This window comes from Sebastes fasciatus, chromosome 6, assembly GCF_043250625.1.
Source record: "Sebastes fasciatus isolate fSebFas1 chromosome 6, fSebFas1.pri, whole genome shotgun sequence".
NCBI lineage: Eukaryota > Metazoa > Chordata > Actinopteri > Perciformes > Sebastidae > Sebastes > Sebastes fasciatus.
Window position 1 is genome coordinate 3,110,995 of NC_133800.1, and position 24,434 is coordinate 3,135,428.

At 39.9% G+C, this 24,434-nt stretch overlaps 1 protein-coding gene across 2 annotated transcripts in view; it reads left to right on the forward strand.

Moving 5' to 3' along the window:
- The window catches only part of stxbp1b (syntaxin binding protein 1b), a 43,280-nt gene that overhangs the window by 12,088 nt on the left and 6,758 nt on the right, over positions 1 to 24,434 (forward strand). For both annotated transcript variants that reach the window (XM_074637133.1, XM_074637134.1), the window contains exons 4-18: positions 1,225 to 1,301; positions 1,917 to 1,995; positions 3,406 to 3,509; positions 6,985 to 7,133; positions 8,705 to 8,789; positions 10,328 to 10,458; positions 10,879 to 10,986; positions 12,136 to 12,196; positions 14,187 to 14,252; positions 14,910 to 14,990; positions 16,955 to 17,093; positions 18,743 to 18,852; positions 21,950 to 22,051; positions 23,475 to 23,560; positions 23,766 to 23,920. In XM_074637133.1, the coding sequence (XP_074493234.1) occupies positions 1,225 to 1,301; positions 1,917 to 1,995; positions 3,406 to 3,509; positions 6,985 to 7,133; positions 8,705 to 8,789; positions 10,328 to 10,458; positions 10,879 to 10,986; positions 12,136 to 12,196; positions 14,187 to 14,252; positions 14,910 to 14,990; positions 16,955 to 17,093; positions 18,743 to 18,852; positions 21,950 to 22,051; positions 23,475 to 23,560; positions 23,766 to 23,920 (1,533 nt within the window). The remainder of the gene's footprint in view (positions 1 to 1,224; positions 1,302 to 1,916; positions 1,996 to 3,405; positions 3,510 to 6,984; positions 7,134 to 8,704; positions 8,790 to 10,327; positions 10,459 to 10,878; positions 10,987 to 12,135; positions 12,197 to 14,186; positions 14,253 to 14,909; positions 14,991 to 16,954; positions 17,094 to 18,742; positions 18,853 to 21,949; positions 22,052 to 23,474; positions 23,561 to 23,765; positions 23,921 to 24,434) is intronic.

A 24,434-nucleotide genomic window follows, 5' to 3' on the forward strand; every position in this document is an offset into this window, starting at 1 on the left:
GGGTCACCTGGTTGACAAAACGTCAGGATGCTGTGCACAGTTACTGCGCCTGGCTGCTGTTTGTCAAGAAATAGTTCCGTAACTCTCCATAAAACCAAGTTTATATTTCTGTTTGTGTACGTACAATGTGTTTATCGGTCAGCTTTACAGGTGCTAGTAGGCACTTTTTTCACATTGGACAGAGCCAGTTTCCAGTCTTTATGCTAAGCTAGGCTAACCTCATCCTGACTCCAGTTCAGCCTTTACTCACTGACATTAGGTTTAGGACAATGATTCTGTCACAGACACACACTGACGTTGCACCCGCCTTTATATATGATTATATCCTATATTATATGATAACTATAATTATAAAGTGCTATAAGCAGATTATAACGCATTCAAAGTATGTTAATAATACATTATAGACATGGGTGTCATAGAATGCGTTACCCAAATGTTTGTTTGATAAGACATGAATGCATACAAACAATTATAATCTAAACACATGAAATTGCGTTGACATTGACATCTCCCCCAAAAAAGCAAAATACCTGTATGTCATAGTATAATATGTCTAAAAAGTCATAAAAAGTCACAGTTTAGTATTTTGAAAAAGTCATAGTATTGTATGTCATAAAAAGTCATTACAAAGTCATAAAAAGTCATAGTATAGGCTATGTCAAAAAAGTCATATGTATGTATGTACTTTAAAATTATGTCAAAAAGAGGTAAACTGGCAAAATTAGGAGATGCCGGCCAAAGTTTCCCTCATAAAACTTCTCTAAAATCAATATAACTTCTTTAGTTTCATTTCAGGGCGTCATAGCAAGATATAATATCATGTTAGTAAATAATATAAGAGCAAAGTGTTACAGTTGGACCAGAAAGCATATTTATGAGACTAAGACCCTGACAGCAACTCCTAAACTAAAGGTTGAAATGATCACTACACCGCACAATGCTAACACTGAAACAAATAACACACTGACCTGACTTAACTATTTACTATTACTGGCACTGATATACAGTATTAAAAAATGGTTTAGATGTCTGCTTGTTCAAATTACTCAACAAAGAAATTATATTTCAAAACTTGATATTACATTTGAGAGACAGCTACCTTAAAATGTCTAAATGTTTTTAAAATGTTTGCTGTAAGTCGAGGACAGCCCCAGGATTGTGCAGTTCCAGTCTAATCAAGATGATGGAGGAGTTTTTATTGATTATTGTTTTTCTCTCCAGTTGTAGAAGACATAAACAAGCGGCGTGAGCCTCTGCCCAGCATGGAGGCCATCTACCTGATCACACCCTCAGATGAGGTAAATGATACAGCTCATATAGAGGCTGTTTAGGATTCTATGGTGCAGTACATACAGTCTCTCATTGACTTTCTTCATCCTACAGTGTTTTGCTGTTTTTTCGGTAATACTATTGGTTTTGTCCAGCAACTGAGATTTTTTTGGTCTTTAAATACTTCAAAATGTAGTTCCAGTGTTCCGGTGTTATGGTTAGTTTGGTTTATAAAGACTACCCCCTGATCACACAGTTACACATTCACACTTGGAAACTGTCCAGTACAACCACAATCTGATCTGCTAGCCACTGAGCAGCTTCACTGGACCAGTTAGGGTTAAGGGCACCTCAGTGGTGGTAATGAGGGAGGGGCAAGCGCTGCTTTTCACTTTCCCCATCTAGATTTATCCTGCCGGTTTGGGGGAACTGACAACCTTCCAGTCATAAGCCCGCTTCTCTCTCTTTTAGGCCACCACTGCCCCATTGTTCTTTCAAAATTCATGTTATGATGAAGTTAGAAACACTGGATTTTTATTCAGTATTTCTTTTCACTAACTTTTGAACCGAATGAAGAATTGTCCAAACTGTCATTCCTGTTTATATCAGTTCATAAGCTAAAACATGATTCTCTGCTCTCTCAGTCTGTTGAGGGTCTGATTGATGACTTCAGAGACCCATCGTCTCCAAGGTACCGAGGAGCTCATGTCTTCTTCACCGACAGTGAGTAAATCCATCCTGAAGAGAGTTTAATTGTCTATGTCTAGATCTGCTGATGAGACTTGGGAGGAGCAAGAAAACTATTAGAACTGAAAAATATGATCATATTGACATTCTGTCTAGAAAACGAGATGTTTACACAAAAATCTGATTCTAAGAAAGAATCTATCCATGCATACAGTACTGTAGCTTTAGCCAAGATAGCTCATTACAGTCAAGCCTAATATCAAATTGGCATTTTCATATTTTGAATTTAATACACACATAATGCTTTTGATGGTAAATCAATCCTAATAACACTAAACTGTTGAGGATGCTGGATCAGTAAAGTGAGTGAGAAAATGCATCCTGAAATAAAGCATAGCTAAATAGCAGTGGAAAAGCTAAGGTAACAATGTGATCCCCGTACAGTAGGTAGACTGCTTAATCACAATTATATTTTTCTCCATAAAAGTGCATATTGTTCAGTTGCTCTCTGTGACAGAACTTCAACATAACTGAGCCCTAAAATAGCGACAGTTGTCTGCTTTTCTTTGTCGACTAGTGCACAGCTGCAGCGTGCAGCTGTGCACGCTTCAGCGCGGACATTGGATTAGACGTCCTTACAGGTCTATAAAATAGACCTGAGGAAAACTACAGTGTACAGTGAGGTCAAGTTTTAAAAAATGGTCTCATTACAATGAAATGGCTCCTATGGGGCACACATGAATACAGTTGGGCTCATTGGATCCACAAGAGTCTCGGCTTTACAGTGATACCCAATTTATGTAATTCCGAGTTTAGGGACCCCAGTATGCAGAAATATTAAATTTTCCTCTTCAAAATTTAGCGCAACTTCATAGTGTAACTTCAAAGCGTTATTTAGCGATCGAAGTAAAGATAGCATGACATGGTACCAATGGATTCCATGGGTTTTCTTGTTTCATATGATACAAGTATCTTCACTCTAGCTTGAAAACTGAGCATGCAACAACCTCTGAAAGACAGAAAAATAGCTGGCCGTCGGAGTTTTAAGGGGTTAAAGACACGCCCCCACCAACACACCCCCTTGAAGCTGACAGCACTGGGGTCCCGGGTCAGGTCTAGGTTACTGAGACTGTTGTGGGTCCCTCAAACACCAGCACCACCATCTTTCAAAATCCATGTTCCAATTTGTACAGCAGGCTTTTGCTAAAAATCTGTCTCTCAGCCCAACTGAGATAACTGATGACATCATCAGGGTTATTTTTTTTTTCTCCAGTGCCAGAGAAGACATTATTATATCATCATTACTTATTTTCTCTGTTAATATTAGGTGAATATTTTATAATTTAAGAAAGTTACAACATTCAAGATTGACATAATGTTGACATTCTCTTATCTAATCATTAACTATCTCAGTAAATCACCATGTTTTTCTGTGATTCTCGCCAGCAATTCCAGACACCTTGTTCGGACTGTTGACCAAATCCCGCGCCTCCAAAGCCATGAAGGCCTTGACTGAGATCCACATCGCCTTTCTGCCCTATGAGTCTCAGGTAAGACATTGTCTAAACCGGGATTAGACCACGGCAGCTGCTCATTATCGTCTACCTCAGATGTGATGTGGTTTCAACAATGTGTAAAGCTTGCAGAGAAACCTGCCTCTCTCTTGTTGCTTTGAGTGGAGTTTGTTTTCATGGTAAGATGTAGTGTACGGTATTCTTTTGTGTGTGTGTGTGTGTGTGTACTGTACATCATCACTTTGGAGGAGGATGGATACAGTAAAACCAGTGTTTTTTATGTTTTTTTAATCAATCAATCAAATCCATCTCCAACATTAGCATTCCTTATGAGGTCATGAATTGCAGCACTGGCTACAGGGTCACAAAGAAGTTATCTGACGGAACGCACATCTATTCGTCATCATTTTGGTTGCAATGCATGTAGGAAACTTAGTACCTCATATTAACCAAATATGACATTGAAGATGATTCTGAAAACATTTGAGGAGAGAAATAGGCATTACAGTAACAGAATATTGCTTCATATTTGATCAGCGCTGCCTAGTTTGAGCGTTTGATCAGAGTTCATTGACAGCTGCTCAGAGACTGCAAAGCTCCAGCTCGGCTCTGACGGCTTGTTTTCCTCCGGTCTGTGAAATCTCGCAGATGCCGTTAGGAGCACCGGAGGACACAGAGGCACATGATATTTTTCCCATTACCTGTCTCATGCACTACCGTTTTATAAAAATAACCTTTTTTAATCATATTTGCTCCATTTCTACCCACTGCAGCTTTAATTAACTGTGCATATAGGTATTGTGTGACTCAGTGCTCCAAGATAAAACTTGGAGTAAACTCACCTTTAAAGTCCACATTTAGCAGGCATCTAATCGCTGCGGGTAATGAGGGGTCATGTGCCATGTCTCTAGCGCATGGTCCTTATCACTTTGTGTGTGTTACTGAACATCGGACGTGCAGCCACTGGTTAGAAATATCAATCCTGAACATACTAAGTATTACTATGTATTATGTGCATTTGGATACAAATAGGAGCTAGTACAGGCACAGCGTGTTCCTTGTTCAGCAATATTGACCGTTAGAGCTTTATTTTAATGTTCTTTTATGTGTGTGTTTTTGAGGGTTTTTCGCCTACACTAACTACTTTCCCCCCCCCCCCCCCCCCAAAGCTCTGACTGAAGATTTCACCCTTGACACTTACTATGGCTGCATAATTGTTCTGCGGTGTAGCTGCCTCTTGTCACTTACTTTGCTGGTCTGCACTTTGCTCTCCATTCAGTGAGTCATGGTAGTCCTTGGTTCATTACTATGAATGACACCTTTCACATTACATAGTCATTTGATTTGATGTTATGTATTGATTCTATCAACTTTGAGCATATTTTCTAGTTATCTTAACCATACTGTTATCATTTGTGGATATTGTGGGAATAACATTCTTACTTTCAACTAAAAAAAATGTAAGAAAATGTATTAAAAGCATTCTTCAGCAGAACTGTCCAGCATCAATGTTCTGTTGACAACTTTGCAAAAAAAGGCTGGATTGAAATGTAAAGGTGGGGAAACTGCAGGTTTCTCGCCCAATGATATTGACACAGTTCCTCAATAGAGGGAGGAACAGTGCTGAAGAGGATCAGACCAACAGTGTTCTGTGTTGGATCAGCTTTAGCCTTCAACCCTCTGCTGTTGTCCTGTAGTTTTAATCCCGAGAGGGAGGGATCATACCAGCCCTGCCCCCCTGCCCTACTCTCATCCCTTTACCTCATTGGCTGACAGAACCAATGCTCATTCTCTGCAGCCAATGGGAACACAGATAAGATGTGTGACAAGAGAAAGCACGGGATGTTATCATGTGATGGAATCAGTAACAGATGGGTGCATGTATGCATGTGTTTTTAAGTGAGTGTGTGAGTGTGGAAAAGAGACGTTTCTGGTGGCCAATATTTTTGTATTTATTATTTTACCGTTAGCCATTTTCAAGCTAAAATATTTTATTTACTCAAGAAGTATCATTCTGTCATTTCTAAAAAAGTGTTAAAACACCATTTAGATCATCATATATCACTAAAACTTTTTTATCAAAGCTGTGTATAATAAAGTATATTAATCAGGCGGCAATTTCCGGTTCTGAAAAGTGAAGCCAATGCTGAAGTGCCTTAAACTTGCATTCTTTGTATAGCCAGCAGGGGGCGACTCCTCTGGTTGGACAAAGAAGTCTGATTGTATAGAAGAACCCTATTTCTCATTTGATTTATTACATCATTAATATTGTAAACATGAGTTTATGGTCTCAATTGCTAGTTTCAAGTCTTCTTCAATACAGCATGATGTTCATTTAGTAAATTATGATCCCATTTAAAGTCAAAATAGACCATAAAGAAGGGGATGCTTTAGGGCGGGGCTACCTTGTGATTGACAGATTGCTGCTATGGCGTTGACTGGTCTGGGAGTTGTCTGCGTTTTTATCTTACAACTTTAACCCTTTCACCGTTTAACATTGTGGTCGCCTAAAAATGTCTTATTCAGCATTTGGTTGTACTTAGCTCCACCCTCTCGTGTCACTTCTGGTTGCAAAAAGAAAATGGTTTCAAAACGGCAGTACACAAACCAATGGGTGACGTCATGATGACTATATCCACTCCTTATACACGGTCTATGGTATTAAAGCAGCAGTAGGCAAGATTGGAGCAAAAATGATTAAAAAAAGATATTTTTATAAAACGTTCACTATATCCTGACAGTAGTGCATGAGACAGGTAATCTGAAAAAAATCATGTGCCTCTGTGTCCTCCGGTGCTCCTCACGGCATCTGCAAGATTTCACAGACTGGAGGAAAAGAACCAAGCTGGAGCCTTGCCGTCTCTGAGCAGATGTCAATCACTCGCAGACTCTGATTCAAACGCTCAAACTAGGCAGCGCTGATCAAATATGAATCAATATTCTGTTACTGTAATGCCAATTTTAGCGTAAAATGTTTTCAGAAACATCTTGTAGTGTACTGTTTAGCTGTAAAATGAGAAAGTTTGTGACTCGGTCGCCATGTTGAGATCAGTTGAGGAAATACCAAGCCACCAGCCAGAGCAAACTTTCTCATTTTACAGCCAAAGCGTACACTAAAATAGGTTTCTGAAAACGTTTTATGCAAGAAATAAACATTACAGTAACAGAATATTGATTCATATTTAATCAGCGCTGCCTAGTTTGACCGTTTGATTGGAGTTCACGAGTGATTGACAGCTGCCTCCGTTGAATGAACAGCCAATCGGAACGCTCTCTCTCTGAAATAGATTTTCTAAAGCCTGAAAACAGAGCCATGAGGAGATACAAAAGTTTTGTTTTCTCTCAGAACACTTGAATCACAATATGCTGAAAGGTTATTATGGACTTTATGCCCAACGAGGCCAAAAATATTCTGCCTACTACTGCTTTAATCAGTTTAAATGTTGGGGACCACAGTAAAGTTGAGGTCTGATCTCATGGTGTCTCTCTTTGTCATGTCCTCTGTGTCCAGGTCTTCTCCGTGGACAAACTGGATGCCTTTCAGGACTTCTACAGCCCCTTCAAGGCTGATGTGAAGAACCAGATGCTGGAGCGTTGTGCTGAGCAGATCGCCACCCTCTGTGCCACACTCAAAGAGTATCCTGGAATCCGATACAGAGCGTGAGACAAGCAACCAACCCTTTTGGGATAATACAATTCCATTTTTGCAGTGGTAGAGAGCAAACATTCTGATTGGATAGCTGCATCGTACATGACATGTGTCTGTTTTTGGTTTCTCTGCCCCATTTTGTCCGCAATGAGGGGAACAAACAGGATGTTCTCACTACGGCTGTTGTTACAGTAGCTCCGAATCGTAGTACTATACATTCTTAAGAGTGGCTTTATCAACCTCAACTGCAGAATGAACCAGACCTTTATTTCAAACTCATTTGTTTTAGGAACTGTTCTTAATTTCTATTTTACCCTGTTGCCCAGTTAATGTAAACCCACTGCACCTTCTATGCTTACCCAAGTTTCATGATCAATTTCAGAAAAATATAAATGTAGCCTACATTTCCACATTACGAATTCCATATAGTCATGTCATACTCACTACTCATACTTTAGTTTCTCCTCTCTATCAGAAATACTATTTTCATTCACTAATTATTTCCAGTCGCTTCCAAAACTACTGTCAATGAAATGGAACACTTCATGCAGCTGTTTCAAATTAAAATCTTTCCAGCAGTTTGAAGCATAATCCCTATAGTGTTCTGGTTTATTAACAGTATCTGAAATGCAAAATGATAATAGTTCTGATGGAATTAGTGTTGCAGAAAGAATGTACAATGAACTGAATTTACCGTGTGAGCTACAAGAGTGCAGATAATTCCACCCCACTTCAATATTTTTGCCTTAATCATGCCTGTTATTTGAATACAGGCTTTTATTTGACAATTTAAACCACCATCAAAACTTTTCTGGTTCCTGTTGAAAAGGTTCCATATAGGATCAAGCTCAGATGGTTGTCTAACAGGTTGTATACTGTAGTACTGGAAATATGCTCCAGAATAACAGTAGCCTAATACAACTTGTATTGGAACTACACTGGGCTCTGCATTCAGAATTTCCAGGGTCTTAAAGCTTCAGTAGGCAACAAGTTTTTGGCATCATTGGGCAAAAATTCCATAATAACCTTTCAGCATATTGTAACTTGTGACTTCTGCACCTTCTCATGGCTCTGTTTTCAGGCTTTAAAAAATCTAGCCTGTGACTGGAGACTTTGACCAATCACAGGTCATTTCAGAGAGAGAGCGTTCCTATTGGCTGTGCTCCGGCTGGTGGGCGGTGCTTGGTATTTCTTCAACTGATCTCAACATAGCTGCCGGGTCACAAACTTTCTCATTTTACAGCTAAACAGTACACTACAAGATGATTCTGAGAACATTTGAGGAGAGAAATAGGCATTACAGTAACAGAATATTTATTCATATTTGATCAGCGCTGCCTAGTTTGACCGTTTGGTCGGAGTTCGCAAGTGATTGATTTCCTCCGGTCTGTGAAATCTTGCAGATGCCATTAGGAGCACCGGAGGACACAGAGGCACGTGATTTTTTTCAGATTACCTGTCTCATCCACTATTGTCAGGATAAAAATAACTTTTTTTAATCATATTGCTCCATTCCTACCCACTGCATTCATCAGCAAGTTCAGGTGTGATGTTGTATTGCTTTATGTGTGTGTTGGTCCAGGGAGTACAAAGACTGTGCAGTTCTGGCCCAGATGCTTCAGGAGAAGTTAGACGGCTACAAGGCTGATGACCCCTCCATGGGAGAGGTAGGGGGAGTAGAGTTACTGAGAGGAGAACCGTTTACATGTGTATATTTCAGAACTCAGACTCACTCATATGAGAAACATCATGCTAGAACAATCTTGCATAACAAGCAGGCTACATTAATCCCATTCCCAATGGACATATTTCAGACATACTGTAAATACTCAACTCTGAATGGCAGGTAATTAAAGGGACTCTCTGTAAGAATCAGAAATAGCTTGTTAACAGTGACACCTGTTGCCGTTAAGTCAACGACAGTCAGCTCGCGCTTGTGCTCGCACTACAGACACACACAAGACTGAACGTGATTGAAATGCATCGTGTTGATTAATGTTAGCAACATTAGCAGCTAAAACCACAATATCACTATATGTTTCACATGCTTGGCAGTAATGTCAGCTTACCAAGCAAAGATCCCTTCCTTGAGTGGAAGGCCCGGCCGATGTTGATCCTAGTGTTAATTTTTCCTGCTTCAGCCTCCCGACCGTGGTCAGAAGAAATAGGGGAGACACCGTAGTTTAGGTCTCCTGGGCCGGAGTCGATAGCGTCACTCGCTCTGGAGTTAACTCCCGCCGTCACTCAACTAAGAAGCAGGGAAACAAGACACATTCCTGCACAAACTACAACTTCCACTGTACATTCACTTGATTATTCTCGAAGCTAAACTAACTCTCTTCTGCTCCGCTGCTCGCTCGTTTTCTCACACACTCGCTGCCGCTATCTCTCTCTCTTACTTCACCTTTCACTTCCCACGTCCACACACACTCTTCGCACTGGCTCTGCTATTCTCCAAAATGATCTACGCTATTCCCACAACACTAGTTTTCCGCCGACGTCGGTCACATTCCTGTTTTGCAAGACGGGCTTCTCTAGATATAACTTTAGTTATTTTGTGCCTCCATGGAGTCTGAATCTTAACTATCGTTGCACACTGTTAGCCCTGAAGCAGAGCTGAAATTAAAGGCACTAGCAAGCGCGCATGACGTTACATCCGTTGGATTTTTTCCTGAAAAAACGGCCAACATTCTTCACATTAAAAGCAATCTACAGGCTGATAGAGGAAACCCAGAGAGTCGTGAAAGGTCTCGTTTTTTAGGTTAGGTTACAACCTGTTCACACATTGTCAATAAAAAAACAATTCAAAACATTTATACGTGTAAGAACTTACATAGAGTCCCTGAAAACAGAAAAACCATATGCTACAACTCAATTTTGTGGATTTTTATGTTTTGAATTCAGTTGAAGGAGGATCTGCTCCTTTATTGGTTAAGAGACTCTTTCAAATGGACCAATAAATAGTCATCAAGTTCAAACTAAGGCACTTTTCATTGTTCATAATAACTGAAATTTCAGAGATTTGATGTATTCATTCAATAGCTGCAATGTTATATTTTTTAAAGGATGGGAAGGAGTGGGTATACCCAAAGTCTGTGGTTAGCAAAATGATCAGACTGAATGATGAGATGCAAGTAAAGAGTACAAACATCTGTCAGTCCTCCACAGTGTGTGTAGTGTTTTCTTTCTGTTCTGATGTCTCCAGGGTCCAGACAAGTCTCGCACTCAGCTGGTCATTCTGGATCGTGGCTTTGACCCTGTGACGCCTCTTCTGCATGAGCTCACGCTGCAGGCCATGGCCTACGACCTGCTGGGCATTGAGAACGACGTCTACAGGTAGAGACGCTGTACTTAAGGATGTCTGATAGCTGCCAGGAGTCACTGAGCTCAGGGTGCACCTGTCATTGCAATATTTGTCTTTTATTCTGTTGATTATTGTGACTGACACTTAGTTTGGGTTTTATATTTCAGTGGTGAAGCTGAGACCCAAATGTCTTCATTCCCCAACATCTTATTCACTCTGAAAAATGCTTCAATTTAAACCATATTATTTGTTAGAAAAAGGCCAATATGGTAAAACAATGCCCTACAAGGGAGAGGCAAAAAAAAGAAAGAAAGACTGCACTGCACAACATAAAGATGCTAAAATGAGTCAATGTTGATCTGCATAGTTTTGTATTTACTTTAACAAATAGAAGAGTCTCTCTTTGAGACACACATATACAGTCTGTAAACCTCTCTCGCCCTCTCTGCCAGCTTTGAGACCAGTGGGATGGGAGAGACGAGAACGAAGGAGGTACTGCTGGATGAGGACGATGACCTGTGGCTGACTCTGAGACACAAACACATCGCGGAAGTGTCAACGTCAGTGGCTTTGACTTTCTACTCTACACATACACACTCATGGCACGGATAAACAACCACACCTTCCTCTACCACAAACTTATAGCTCTGTCACCAAGCTGTCATGGAGCCTTTTCTATATGCAGCATAACAAATTCTCTGTGACAGAGGTGTAGGTTTGTGTAAGAGGAAGGTGTGGTTGGCATAAATTATGCAGCCATTATGTTTTAGGGTTGTCCATCCCTTTCTCCCATATCTCAGGAACGCCTTAGGGGGATTTCTTGGACTCAAGACGGAACTGATTAGATTTTGGTGGTCAAAAGTCAATGGCACTGTGATCTGTGAAAAAATCTAGCCCTTAACGGAAGGCTTTGGCCAATCACAGGTCATTTCAGAGAGAGAGCGTTCCTATTGGCTGTGCTCCGGCTGGTGGGCGGTGCTTGATATTTCCTCAAGAGATCTCAACATGGCTGCCGGGTCACAAACTTTCTAATTTTACAGCTAAACAGTACACTACAAGATGATTCTGAAAACATTTGAGGAAAGAAATAGGCATTAACGTAACATAATATTGATTCATATTTGATCAGCGCTGCCTAGTTTGACCGTTTGGTCGGAGTTTGCGAGTGATTGACAGTCGGCTCTCATAGACTGCAGCTGGACAGCAGACTCCAGATCAGCTATGACTGCTTGTTTTCCTCCGGTCTGTGAAATCTTGCAGATGCCGTTAGGAACACTGGAGGACACCGAGGAACATGATTTTTTTCAGATTACCTGTCTGATGCTCTACTGTCAGGATATAATGACTGTTTTATAAAAAAAAAAAGCTTTTTCATATTTGCTATCCACTGCAGCTTTAAGTAGATTGGAGGTCCGTTGTATAAGCCTGTGGCTTCTTTAGTTCTCCTGCCACATTTCTTATTTATATCTTTATCTGGATTTTATGAAGTCTTATGTGTGTGCAAAAAAAAAGAAAAGAAATCATATGCTAAGTATGACAATTTCACACAAATGTCTAACAGGATAAAATGATGAAGTGATGACATTTTGGACAGACGTGGATGTAATCTGCAACATGACTGGTTGGCGGAGGTATACGACCGCGAGGCGGTAATTCTAGATCCTGATTGTCCTTGTCCTTTTCTGTCTCCGTCCCATTCGTCTGCACAGGGCTGTGACTCGTTCTCTGAAAGACTTCTCCGCCAGCAAAAAGATGAACACCGGTGAAAAGGTAGAGGACACACTGTATCACTCTGCTCTGGTTTCTGTTACTGTTGTTCTGCTCCCAACTGTCCTTCATACAGTCACACAGAGGCAGAAGAAGGGCCAGAGTATCACACAGAAGTACTGTAGTACCTGTACTTTACTTACATTTTAAAATAGTCAAAGTCAAATTATGGGTGAAGACACCTAGTCAAGAAAAATGAAAACATTTATTGTAAATAAAGAGGCTATAATCAATATTTTTTATCAAAACAATGTATCAAATGACAATGTGAAAAAACCCTGACAATGTGAAAGGGGTCACTTGTAATGACGAACCTACAGAGAATTATCAGCTGATTCTGCAGCTCCTCTCAGCTTTACAGAGCTTTATAGCGACTTTCAGTTCATTGATGAATTGTTCAGCCCCCAACTGCTTCGGTTCACTCTCACCGCTCTCATAGTGTTGTTTTTGTCTGTAACAGGCAGCTGCTTTCAGAAAAAAAAGCTCTGATAAAGCCACTGTACACTACCTGCTCAGCACCAAATAGCAGACAGACACAGTCGGAGGTTAGTTGGTGAACATGGTGGAGCATTCAGCAGTTGAAGAACCATTTTTTCTCAAACATGACTCTTAATTAATGATCATGTTGATATCAGTGGTTTGTTTCTGCTGCCAAAAAAGCGGCCAAAAAAAACAATTATAGCAGGTTTAAAGTGAAATTACCTGAGTTACCTAAAAATATTGATATTATTCATTTTTATCTTTTTTTCTAATATCCTGAAAGTGGTTACCATGCAGCCAAACAATTTTCATAGACGCGGCTAGGCTGAATTCACTTTGGGGTGATATAGGAATCTATGTCTTGTTCATTTTGCTCTTCGTGTTGGTACTCCGTTGGCTGAAATGCCATTATTTAGAATCCAATACTATTTCATTCACTAAGTCAGTGACTGAAATTAGTATAGCAAAATGTACTTACAGCATTGTAAGTAGTAGTAGTACAATATATATATTAATATGTATAATTATAAAATTATTAGTGCTGTCAAAGTTAACTCAACAATAACACGTTAACATAGATTCATTTTAATGCCACTAATTTCTTTAACAAATTAATGCAACTTGTGATTTTTAGGTTGTAGCAAACTCTGTTTTTAAGATAGAGTGACGATACTGATATCATATTAAACTAGAAAACCTAAATAACACTCCAAACTTATGCAAAATTTTGGTGAGGAAAAACTGGCATAGCCATTTTCAAAGGGGTCCCTTGACTTCTAACCTCAAGATATGTGAATAAAAATGTTTTTTATCTGTATAAAGTCTACCCTTTACAGACATGCTCACTTTATGATAATCCCATGCAATTGTCATAGTTAAGTCAGCACACTGACACACTGACAGCTGTTGTCATTGTTTTGTGTTGTTAATTGATTTCCAATAATAAATATATACATATTTGCATAAAGCAAGCATATTTGGCCACTTCCATGTTGATAAGAGTATTAAATACTTGACAAATCTCCCTTTAAGGTACATTTAGAACAGATAGAAAATGTGCGATTAATTAGCGATTAATCGCAAATAACTATGGACAATCATGTGATTAATCGTGATTAAATATTTCAATCAATTGACAGCCCTAAAAACTATATTATTGTCTATAATTATTCATTATTATTATTTATGTAAGCAGCATTTGTAGCTGAAGTCATATCAGATCAGATCAGATCAGAAGAGATCAACAGATCATAAGTTTTGTATGAAAATATGAATATGTAATGTAACTAACTGCAGCTGTCAGATAAATGAAGTGGCGTATAGTATAGTATAGTATAGTATAGTATAGTATAGTATAGTATAGTATAGTATAGTATAGTATATACAGTATACTGGAGTAAATGTATTATTTACACCGCCACTACTGAAGTTATTCTATTAAAGTAAAGAGACTAACAGTGTCATTCATCACTCCCACCATCACTAACATATATCACTCATCTGCGTATTTCAGACCACCATGAAGGAACTGTCTCAGATGCTGAAGAAGATGCCTCAGTATCAGAAAGAGCTCAGCAAGGTAGGAGTTGAAGTCTTACTGTACATCTATACAGTTACAGCATGTCATGTTACTGGATTTAGTAGAGTTTGTTAAGTGTTTTCATCCAAAGCACCACGAGCATTTCAAGTGTGAATTAAACCAGCCAACCAGTGCAGGGTTGAGTTGAGTTAGAAAAACCAAGTTAAAGGTAGAGTCGCCAAATTTATATTTTGGTGAAATGTGATACTGTTACACCATGCTCGTGCACAGTTGTACATGTGTGCACTCATGTGTACATATGTGCATGTATGTACAGACACTTGGATAATTTAATTGTCTAATTATTGTATTGTATGTAATTGTATTGTAACAATAATTCCAACTGCCAACTGAGAAGCTTTTTCCCCCTGATAATTTTATTTGAAGTTTTTTTTTCTGCGCATGCCCTTTTGACTGAAAACTGTGAGGCTGCTCCCCATTTGTAGTGTGACAATAAACTCTACATGAAAAAAAAGCACACAATGGGCCTCATAACTTATTTCAAATGAACCGAACAATTCATACACGACCCGAACCGTGACTAGCAAACTGAACGGTTGGGATTTTCTACCTGAACCGTTCCATCCCTAGTTTGCATCTGAATGTGTTCTCTTTGTCAAACTCACAAACAGCATCTCTCCTCTCTGACCTATTCAGTATTCAACCCACCTCCACCTGGCTGAAGACTGTATGAACCGCTACCAGGGCACTGTGGACAAACTCTGTCGTGTAGAACAGGTAAATCAAACTGATGCCTCTGTTATAGATCTGTCTACTGAGTAATGACGTGGAAAGTGAAGGAACTTACCTCAATGTGACATTCCAACATGAGCAACTAAAGGCAGCATTTGTGTATGATTGATGTGGGAAATGTGCTTACTTGCTTTCTTTCCACAATCTCATGTCTTGTGTGTGAAGTACAGAGATGGAGTCAGGACATAGTTAGCCTTGAACAGATGTTTTAATACTTGGAAGAGATGAAGCAGGAGCATAGAGAGAGAGAGACAAATGAAGCAAAAACACTGCGTGAGGTGTAAGGGACAGGTGCATGTTGGTGTCCTAAAAACAACAGGAAGTTAGTTATTGTAGTTTGGATCACTCACTAACACCTTCAACAGCTGAAGCTGCAGCAGTGCCTGTGACACACAGCTCAGACACGGCTCTCAACATGGCGACGGCTGAGCCGGCGGCTCGAAGCTAATAGCACAAAGTAAGAGATAATGTACAGCGATCATGTCATTGTTGTGAAAGAATCCCCGACAAGGTGATGCTGCTGTCTCTCATCGCCCTGAAGGGGATTCTTTCACAACAATGACCCGCTAGCTGTACATTATCCCGCTTATTACACGGCTACTTACTGAAGAAATCAATATTTTGACACAAAAGCGGTCCGCCAGAGTCCGACATCAGAGCTGCGTCCATAGTAACGGTCTGTTATACATAGCAACGGTCTGTTGAACATAGCAACGGTCTGTAATACAGAAATGACAGATTGCAGAACGCCGTGATTGACCAATCAGAATCGAGTATTCAACACAGCCGTGTAATAATATCACTTAACAGTGTAAACGGTGGTAACAGTGCTGAGAGAGCTAACATTGTTAACCTGGGGGGGGGGGGGGGGGACCGGAGGCTGGGTGCTACGCTTCAGCCAAAGAATATTAAAGCAGAGAGGCGAAACTCCGGTGCTTCTTGACAACAACCACCAGATGACGCTGCGGTAGCGCTGCCACTATTTTGGACTGAAAACGCCTTGGCATAATGATCGTGCATCAGAACCACAGGACTGCGCCACCCTGCACGCTTATATGAAATACACGGTTCCTGCTAGCTGTATGCGGCTGTAATAATGGATATATTGCTGTAATTCATCACTTTTAATATCTTCTAATACACCCATGGGCTGTATGCTGTAGGCCTGTACTGTGTTGGATGTATTAATGTCTCTGTTCCCAAACAACCGGCTATCAACCAGTAGCAGCTCTAACAAAATGAAGAGAATTTAACGTAGTTGTAACGTTAGGCTATTTACTAACACGCAGGGCAAAAGCACAAGACACAACCTCTTCTACATCTATGGTCTGGGTTCTGTTGGACTCCATTTTGGATCCTTGACATGAAAAGTTTAGATTGCTCTCAAAATCTGTGTGCTGGATTTATCTAACTTCCATTTATGTCCATCACTCACTTTATGCTCCTCTGGGAAGCAGTCGGGCAAAAAGGTTAATAAATAAATAAGTATGTATGTAAATACTTATAATAGTATGCATATTTATAGTATTTTTATTGTTCAACACAGGCCTTTTCTGTAGATACATTAAATATATAACCATAGAATAGACAACATTGTTTGTTTACGCAAATGTGAATGCCTCAATTTTCAGTTTTAGGGTGAGTTACAGGCTGGAGCTATTTCTTGACAAACAATTGTATCCATCGGCCAGCATCTGTATAGCGTTAAGTACTTAAAGTGGGCAGATGAACTAAATTCAGACTAGGGTTGAGTCTTTAAGTAGAAGGAGTTTGTTGATGGGATGGGGCAGTTTCCTGCTGACCCCACTGGAGGGAATTGCAACCACATACAGGCTCTCGTCTAACTTCTAAGCTAGATTTCTACACCTCCAATCCTGTGTTGTTAAAATAGAACTTGTGCGGAACTCATGTTGAGCTTTGCCCCTCTTCTGTCCTCCGTTGTTTTTAAGGATCTGGCGATGGGCGTAGATGCAGAGGGAGAGAAGATCAAGGATCCCATGAGGCTCATTGTACCCGTTCTACTGGACGCCACCGTCAGTGTGACTGACAAGATCCGCATCATCCTGCTCTACATCTTCCTTAAGAACGGTCAGATATTCACTGTCCTGTTGGTTTTCATATCAGCTCATTTGGAAAGAGGGGAATTCCTGCATTATGATGACAAAAGCAGAAAAGCACACTCAGAATCTTAAAGGGCCATTGTGTAACAATTAGGGGGATCTATTGGCAGAAATGGAATACTATTAATAAGAATTAGGGCTGGCTCGTTTCCTTTCCTTGCCTCCTTGTCGCGTCTTAGTCCCTCCCATAGGAGATTACATTTGTCATATACATTTGTCATATACATATACACCTCTGCATCCTAAGTATTTTAGGAGCAGTAAAGCACCCGGGGTGCAACTGTGTTTAGTGTCTCGCTCAAGGACACTTTGACATGCAGACTGTAGGAGCCGGGGATCGAACTGCCAACCTTGTGGTCAAAGGACGATTCGCTCTAACCACTGAGCTACAGCTGCCGCAGATGCGAGTAGAGAGGAAGCGAGGAAATACCTTTTTAGGAAAAAGTAGAGGTCCTTTCCTCTGAAGCGTCATGTGAAGCGAAGTCCATTCCACGGACAGCGTGTTGGTCGGTAAAGGACTTCCGCAGAGGATACACCGGTGTTTCCTCATTCTCAGCTCCTCCAGAAGCCTCCTTGTCTCCTCGCTCCTCGTCACCTTGAGGTGTATTCAAGGGATTGGAAGATCTTCCATGATGGCGGAGGGTGAATGACGCGAGGAAGCATAAGCTAGCACAATGAAAAAGATCCATAGAACTCATTTTCATTCACATATCTGGAGGTCAGAGGTTAAGGAACCCTTTGAAAATGGCCATGCCAGTTTTTCCACGCCAAAATTTTGCGTAAGTTTGGAGCGTTATTTAGCCTCCTTCTTGACAAGCTTTTAAGACATGGTTGGTACCAATGGATTCCTTAGGTTTTATAATATAATAATAATAATTTTTAATATGATATCAGTATCTTCACTCTAGCTTTAAAACTGAGCCTCTACAACCTAAAAATAGCAACTTGCGTTAATGTGTTAAAGAAATGAGTGGCGTTAACGTGCTGTAATCGTGTTAACTTTGACAGCCCTAATAAGTATTTGTTCTTTAGTGTATAATCAGCTGAAAATAAGAATCGTTGTGTTTTCGTTACCTTAGAATGAGCCGTTTATATCTACATAGGGAGCGGGTCCTCTCCACGCAGTCCATCATGTTGCACCGCCATGTTTCTACAGTAACCCAGAACGGACAAACCAAACACTGTTAACTTTTTTTGCTCGGACCGGAGTCGATAACGTTACTCATTCTCGTCGCTGCTGCTCTCTCTCTCTCTTGGTTCACCACTCACTTCCCAAGTACACACTCACTCTAAGCACTCTACTTTTATAACAACTGCTCTAGAGAAGGCCATTTGCTTCTTTGCGTCGCCGACCACCTTAGCAATCCTACACGCTTGGCACGCAGGAGAAGAAGAAAATCTGCAACCTCACTGCTAGATACCGGCAGATCTTACACACTGCTCCTTTAAACATGTATGCATTCATACTTTGTTCTTTTGTTTCTTTAGTGCTAATCCATTCTCAGCTTGTGTTTGCATGCATTGTACCATATTTGTAAATCTGCATGCTCTCGTGCATGTGTGTATTGATTGGAAATCTATGCTGCATGTGTTTGTGTGTCTGTATGTGTGTGTCAGGTGTGACTGAGGAGAACCTGTGTAAGCTCCTTCAGCATGCCAACATCCCACCAGAGGACAGTGACATCATTTCCAACATGGCCCACATGGGCATGCCCATTGTCTCTGAGGTGAGCTGTCCTGCCCCAGGACCCCAATGTCTCATCATGACCCATGTTAAGCTTAATATTGAACAGGTTGTCCCCAGGGGCCTCATTTATAAAACATTGGATAGGATCCTCACTAAAATGTTTGCGTACGTACAAATGAGCAATTGTACATACGCCAAATGAAATTCTGGTTTATAAAACCATGCATACGCCTGCCATTGAGCAATGTCCTTTTATAAACCCTAAATCAACTTGAAAATGTGCACCCGTGGATCAGCTTCATATCCCGCCCCCTTGTTGAAAGTCGTGCTGAGCGTCACAAAAAAAAAGGGAAATGTTTGTCTATGTAGACGAATCAAATAGATTACATTTTGTGACTATTTCAACTGCCTTGAGACTGGGTTGGATAGTTGTATCAGAGTTTTCTTCAGTTGGTCTATGTATACTGTCCAATAAACCATTGATAAATAAATAAAATTGTGTTCACTGCAGCAATTTTACGCACAAAAACTATATGAAAACTGAAATCATACTTGGTGATACATAAAGCCCCTTTTTGTGCATATGCAACAGTTATAAATGAGGCCCCTGGTTCTGTACGATGCATAATATAGCAGCATGGGTATTCAAGTTGCTATTCCAAATGGATAACTTGTTCAAGATTCTTAAATCTCAAAGTTTCTGAGATGCAGTTATGTATAATAACCATGTGAAACCCTACATACAAGCACAATTATTACTGTTCATTTGTTTATTATCCCTAGATCACACATAACGTAGATTGTCATAATTGCTCGTCCTTAAAAGATAACGTTGGTGTTATTCTGTATTCTTCTCATTGTCAACAAATCCCATGTGTTAGTCCATCTCTCCATACTTTCTCAGTCTGTAGTGTTCAGCCCCAAGCCCATTGATTACAGCGGCATTAGGCAGAACGTTTTTGACATCATTGGGCAAAAATTCCATAATAACCCTTCAGCATGAGAGAAAAATAGAATTCTGCATCTCCTCGTGGCTCTGTTTTCAGGCTTTAAAAAAATCTAGCCCCTGATGGGAAACTGTGGCCAATCACAGGTCATTTCAGAGAGAGAGCGTTCCTATTGGCTGTTGATTCAACGGAGGCAGCTGTCAATCTCTCGCAAACTCCAATCAAACGGTCAACCTAAGCAGCGCTGATTAAATATGGATTAATATTCTATTACTGTAATGCCTATTTCTCGTGTAAAATGTTTTCAGAAACATCTTGTTTCTTGTTTCCTGTTCAGCTGCTTGTTATTTCCTCAACTGATCTCAAAATGGCTGCCGGGTCAGAAACTTTCTCATTTTACAGCTAAACAGTACACTACAAGATGTTTCTGAAAACAATCTATGCGAGAAATAGGCATTAATGTAACAGAATATTGATTCATATTTGATCAGCGCTGCCTAGTTTGACCGTTTGATCGGAGTTCGAGAGTGATTGACAGCTGCTCAGAGACGGCGAGGCTCCAGCTCTGCTCTGATTGGTTGTTTGCCTCCGGTCTGTGAAACCTTGCAAATTAGGAGCACCAGAGGACACAGAGGCACATGATTAGATTACCTCATTATCTCATGTACTACTGTCAGTATATAGGCATATGACCATTTTATAAAAATAACTTTTTTGCTCCAATTCTACCTACTGCTGCTTTAATCTTTTAAAACAGACCATCACACAAATATGAAGTTTCATTTTTTAAAAAGGCTCAAAAATGTCCTAAAACAGCTGGTCACTGTAGTTTTTAGCAGACTTCATTCAAACAGGAGTATATAGTGCATTTGTTGGGGACTATTTTCATCAGTGTATTAATCCAAATTTGATGCTCCAGTGAGTATTTGGGGCAGCAGGACGTTGTATGTGGGACGGAGTCAAAATAATCTACAGTGTTCATGGTAATGAAGAGGAACATGTCAACCAGTGCAACAGTGAGGCTCATTGCTGTGTTCTTAATAGCTTTTGGACAACAATGGAATGGCACAGAGGAAGAACATATGTCAGACTTTGGATACAAACATAATACTTGTATTATGGAAATGTCATAGGCATAGCATAATCTGTTGCACAGGAAACATAATTTTATGAGTTTTGGTCTGCTGCTCCACACTAACTGTAGCTCATATGGGTTTTTATGTTACGCTAAGAAGGATTTTGTGGTGGGCACAGTAAACCCTCAGGGAGATGGTAACAAATTTGCAGGCATCACCCAAACAGATTACAGACTTGTTTTCAATTTACCTGGTTGCATACAACGCCCATTTCTTTCTAAATAACTAAAACAATCAGAATCCTCTTTAATGTCCAAGTACATGTGAACACATACAAGGAATTTTACTTTTGCTGCTCTCAATGTACATGCACAGAAATAGACATACAGCTAAAAAACAGGCACAACAAAAGTCGGGTTTCCACCAAAAGTTCCCGGGACATTTAGTCCTACTACTTTTCAAGGAACTAAAAGGTTCCTTCAGCCCATTTTGTCTGCGTTTCCACCCATGGTCTAAAGACCTGTGAAGATTATAGGCAAATTAGCCCGAAACACAATGAGTTCCTCAAAAGGTTCTTTGTTCCGGAGGAAAGTTCCTGCGGTGGAAAAGGGGCTAAAGCTTATAAAACAACAACAATGCAATAAAAGTTGTAAACAGTAAGACAATTATGCAATATAAAAATATGGAATATGGAATAACGTAACAGTTTGCTTTATATACATGAGGTAGGTGGATATGACAGTACATACAGTATATACAGTGTCAGTGCTTATATTTATATTGGTAGTAATGATATTAACATGTTAAAGAACACTGCATATTTATATTGATATTGACACTATATGACTGACTTAAGTGTTCATTAGAGATGGCCTGAGGGAAACAAGTGCAATTGCGCTTCAGATAAGTGTTATTGCCTCAACCCAGTAGAACAATATCCACTTTTTGTAGGAAAGACTCTTTCATTTTTGACTGAATATGAGCCTAAATAACCCAAGACTGACATTTGACATTTGGTCTTGAAAAGGACACACTCTTCAGCTGTCTCAGTGAGTTGATCTGCTGATGTGTGAATTGTGAAAGCTCATGAGTGATCAGCGTTGTTTCTTCACAGGGCATCGTCAAGAAAGCCAAGAAGCCCGATCGTAAGGAGCGAATCAGTGAGCAGACTTACCAGCTCTCCAGGTGGACTCCTCTCGTGAAGGATCTCATTGAGGTACTTCTCATGCTATCAGGCTACTGTACATTATGCAGTGTGATTACACACTAATATTGGGGATTAGTGCTAATGGACATTTCCTTTATTTTTAACTACTAACTTCTAGACATATGTATCTTAACAACATTTTAATACTGTTATATCCAAGTGCTGATTCTTAAAATGTAATTTTAGTTTCCTGATCCAAGAAATGCAATCATCCTTTGGGGTAAGGCAATGTATCAAGTAAGACAAACTGTTTAAGTGAAGCATAATCTCCTTGATAATAGTAATATACCGTAATGTTTTGCTTTCACATTTAAAGAAAAACAATTTATTCATCATCAATAAATCATAAAAAAATAATTTGTGTTCCCAAGCCCACTTCCCATACATGAGGCTTTAAGGGGAATATACCGTATATTTATACATATACTGTGGAGGCTATACTATATATTGTGATGGAAAAAATACTGCAACCTGTTCATGCGTGCGCATATTGCGACGGTGCGGAAAGGGGTGCAGAAAGTCATTGTATGTTTATTTATTAGAGTGAATGCTGATTCAGCTGACTCATATTTGAAAGATCTGAAAGTCTGGAGCAAAAATACAAATCTGGAGACTTTTAAAACTGCCAGTTGTCATTTTTAACTTTATCCATTCAAATGAATTGTCTCGGGGTGCTCAAACTGAAGAGATTTCAGCAACACAAATTACAGTTTTTAACTGTGTCTTTTTCTGGTAGTACCTTCTCTGTTCTCTTAAACTCTTTCTGGGACCTCTCTCTCTACTTTTTTAATTGTCAAACCCTCAGATGTTTCAGATTTAAAAGTGTCTCTCTCTCTCTTTCTCACACACACACACACACACACACACACACACACTAGTATTGCAAATGTTGTTGATATTCTATACTCCATTCATATCGCCACTTGCAGGTAGTTACTGTTTACTGTGATGACGTGGTGCACCCTTGCAATATTTTTTCATCATGTTATACCCATCTGGAGCGTATATAGATCATTTTTCACCCCCACCCAAATAATAATTACCTACAGTTGTTTGGCAAACTTGCTGGTCCTCTTGTAATTTAAATGCGGTCCGAAGCACCGTCCTTGTATTTTAGAGTAGATCGCTGAGAAAAAACATTGAAGCCATCAGCAGAGCAAGAGCTCATTGTCTTCTACAGGTACTGGTGTTCTCTTTTGGATTTGTCCTGTACACGTCCATGTCTACTACAGCCCACATCCTCTAATTATGTGGTGGTCACACAGAACAATGGGTTGATTATTGAGGAGCATAGTGAATATTTTATTCTACACCTCCCCCTGTAATGTTAATCCCACCTGAGTGTGGCTTTAGATAGTATTTTGGTGACAACTGTAACATGGGTGAGTCTGTTTTTGGTGCAAACTGTAGTAACTTCAATGTGCTCCCACAGGACGCCATTGAGGACAAACTTGATCCCAAGCAGTACCCGTACATTTCCCAGCGACAGGCATCTGCCAAGGCCAGCGCTCCATCAAGGTGTGTAGTCTTGTAATGCATGGTATAGTGCCTACACTTCAGGTACCACATTACTTTAATAAATGGCTTCAATAACTAAAAATAATAAATTAAATAGATTTGAGCCATTGTTACTGTTTTGAATTGTAAATAAGAGTCTTACAATATTGTCTTCCTTTCAATGTTTGCAGTAAAAAAAAAATCTACATTCATGTTTTACATCCAGTGCTCGCTATGGTAACTGGCACAAGAACAGAGGCCCCACAGAGATGAAGACGGGGCCCAGGATCATCATCTTTATTATCGGAGGGATGACCTACAGCGAGATGCGCTGTGTGTATGAGGTCACTCAGGCCAATGGCAAGTGGGAGGCACTGATCGGTGAGTTCACTGGACAGAAAGTCCCCCAACTGGAGAGCAGAAAACTAGTGGAATACCCTTTATATTTGATTATTTTCACTAAAATCATCATCATTAGTATGAATCCTGAGGGTTTCAGGTGGTGAAGTATTAATGTCTAGTTTTTATTTAAAGGCTAATCTCTGACCTGTTGAATTGTCTAATTTAATTTAATTTTTACCTCAATATTTCACTGTGATGTAGATTTCATTACATTCTTCTTATAGTGGGTTGACAATAGCAGGTTTGATCCAGCCTCCCGGGATAAATCCTCCTGAGTGTTTGGATCTTGCTGATGTGTCTGTTCTGAAATCTTACAGTATATTTATGTTCGCTGTGCAGCTGATTCAGCAGAGCTTGACTTCTGTGCGATGGCCTTAATCACATTCTCTGTGAGAGCTGATATGTTATTGTGACTCTCAGGGAATGGATGCAGTGTCAGGTACAGGAAGGAGGAAGTGAATCTGCAAAATCCTCGGTAGTTCAGATTTCATCA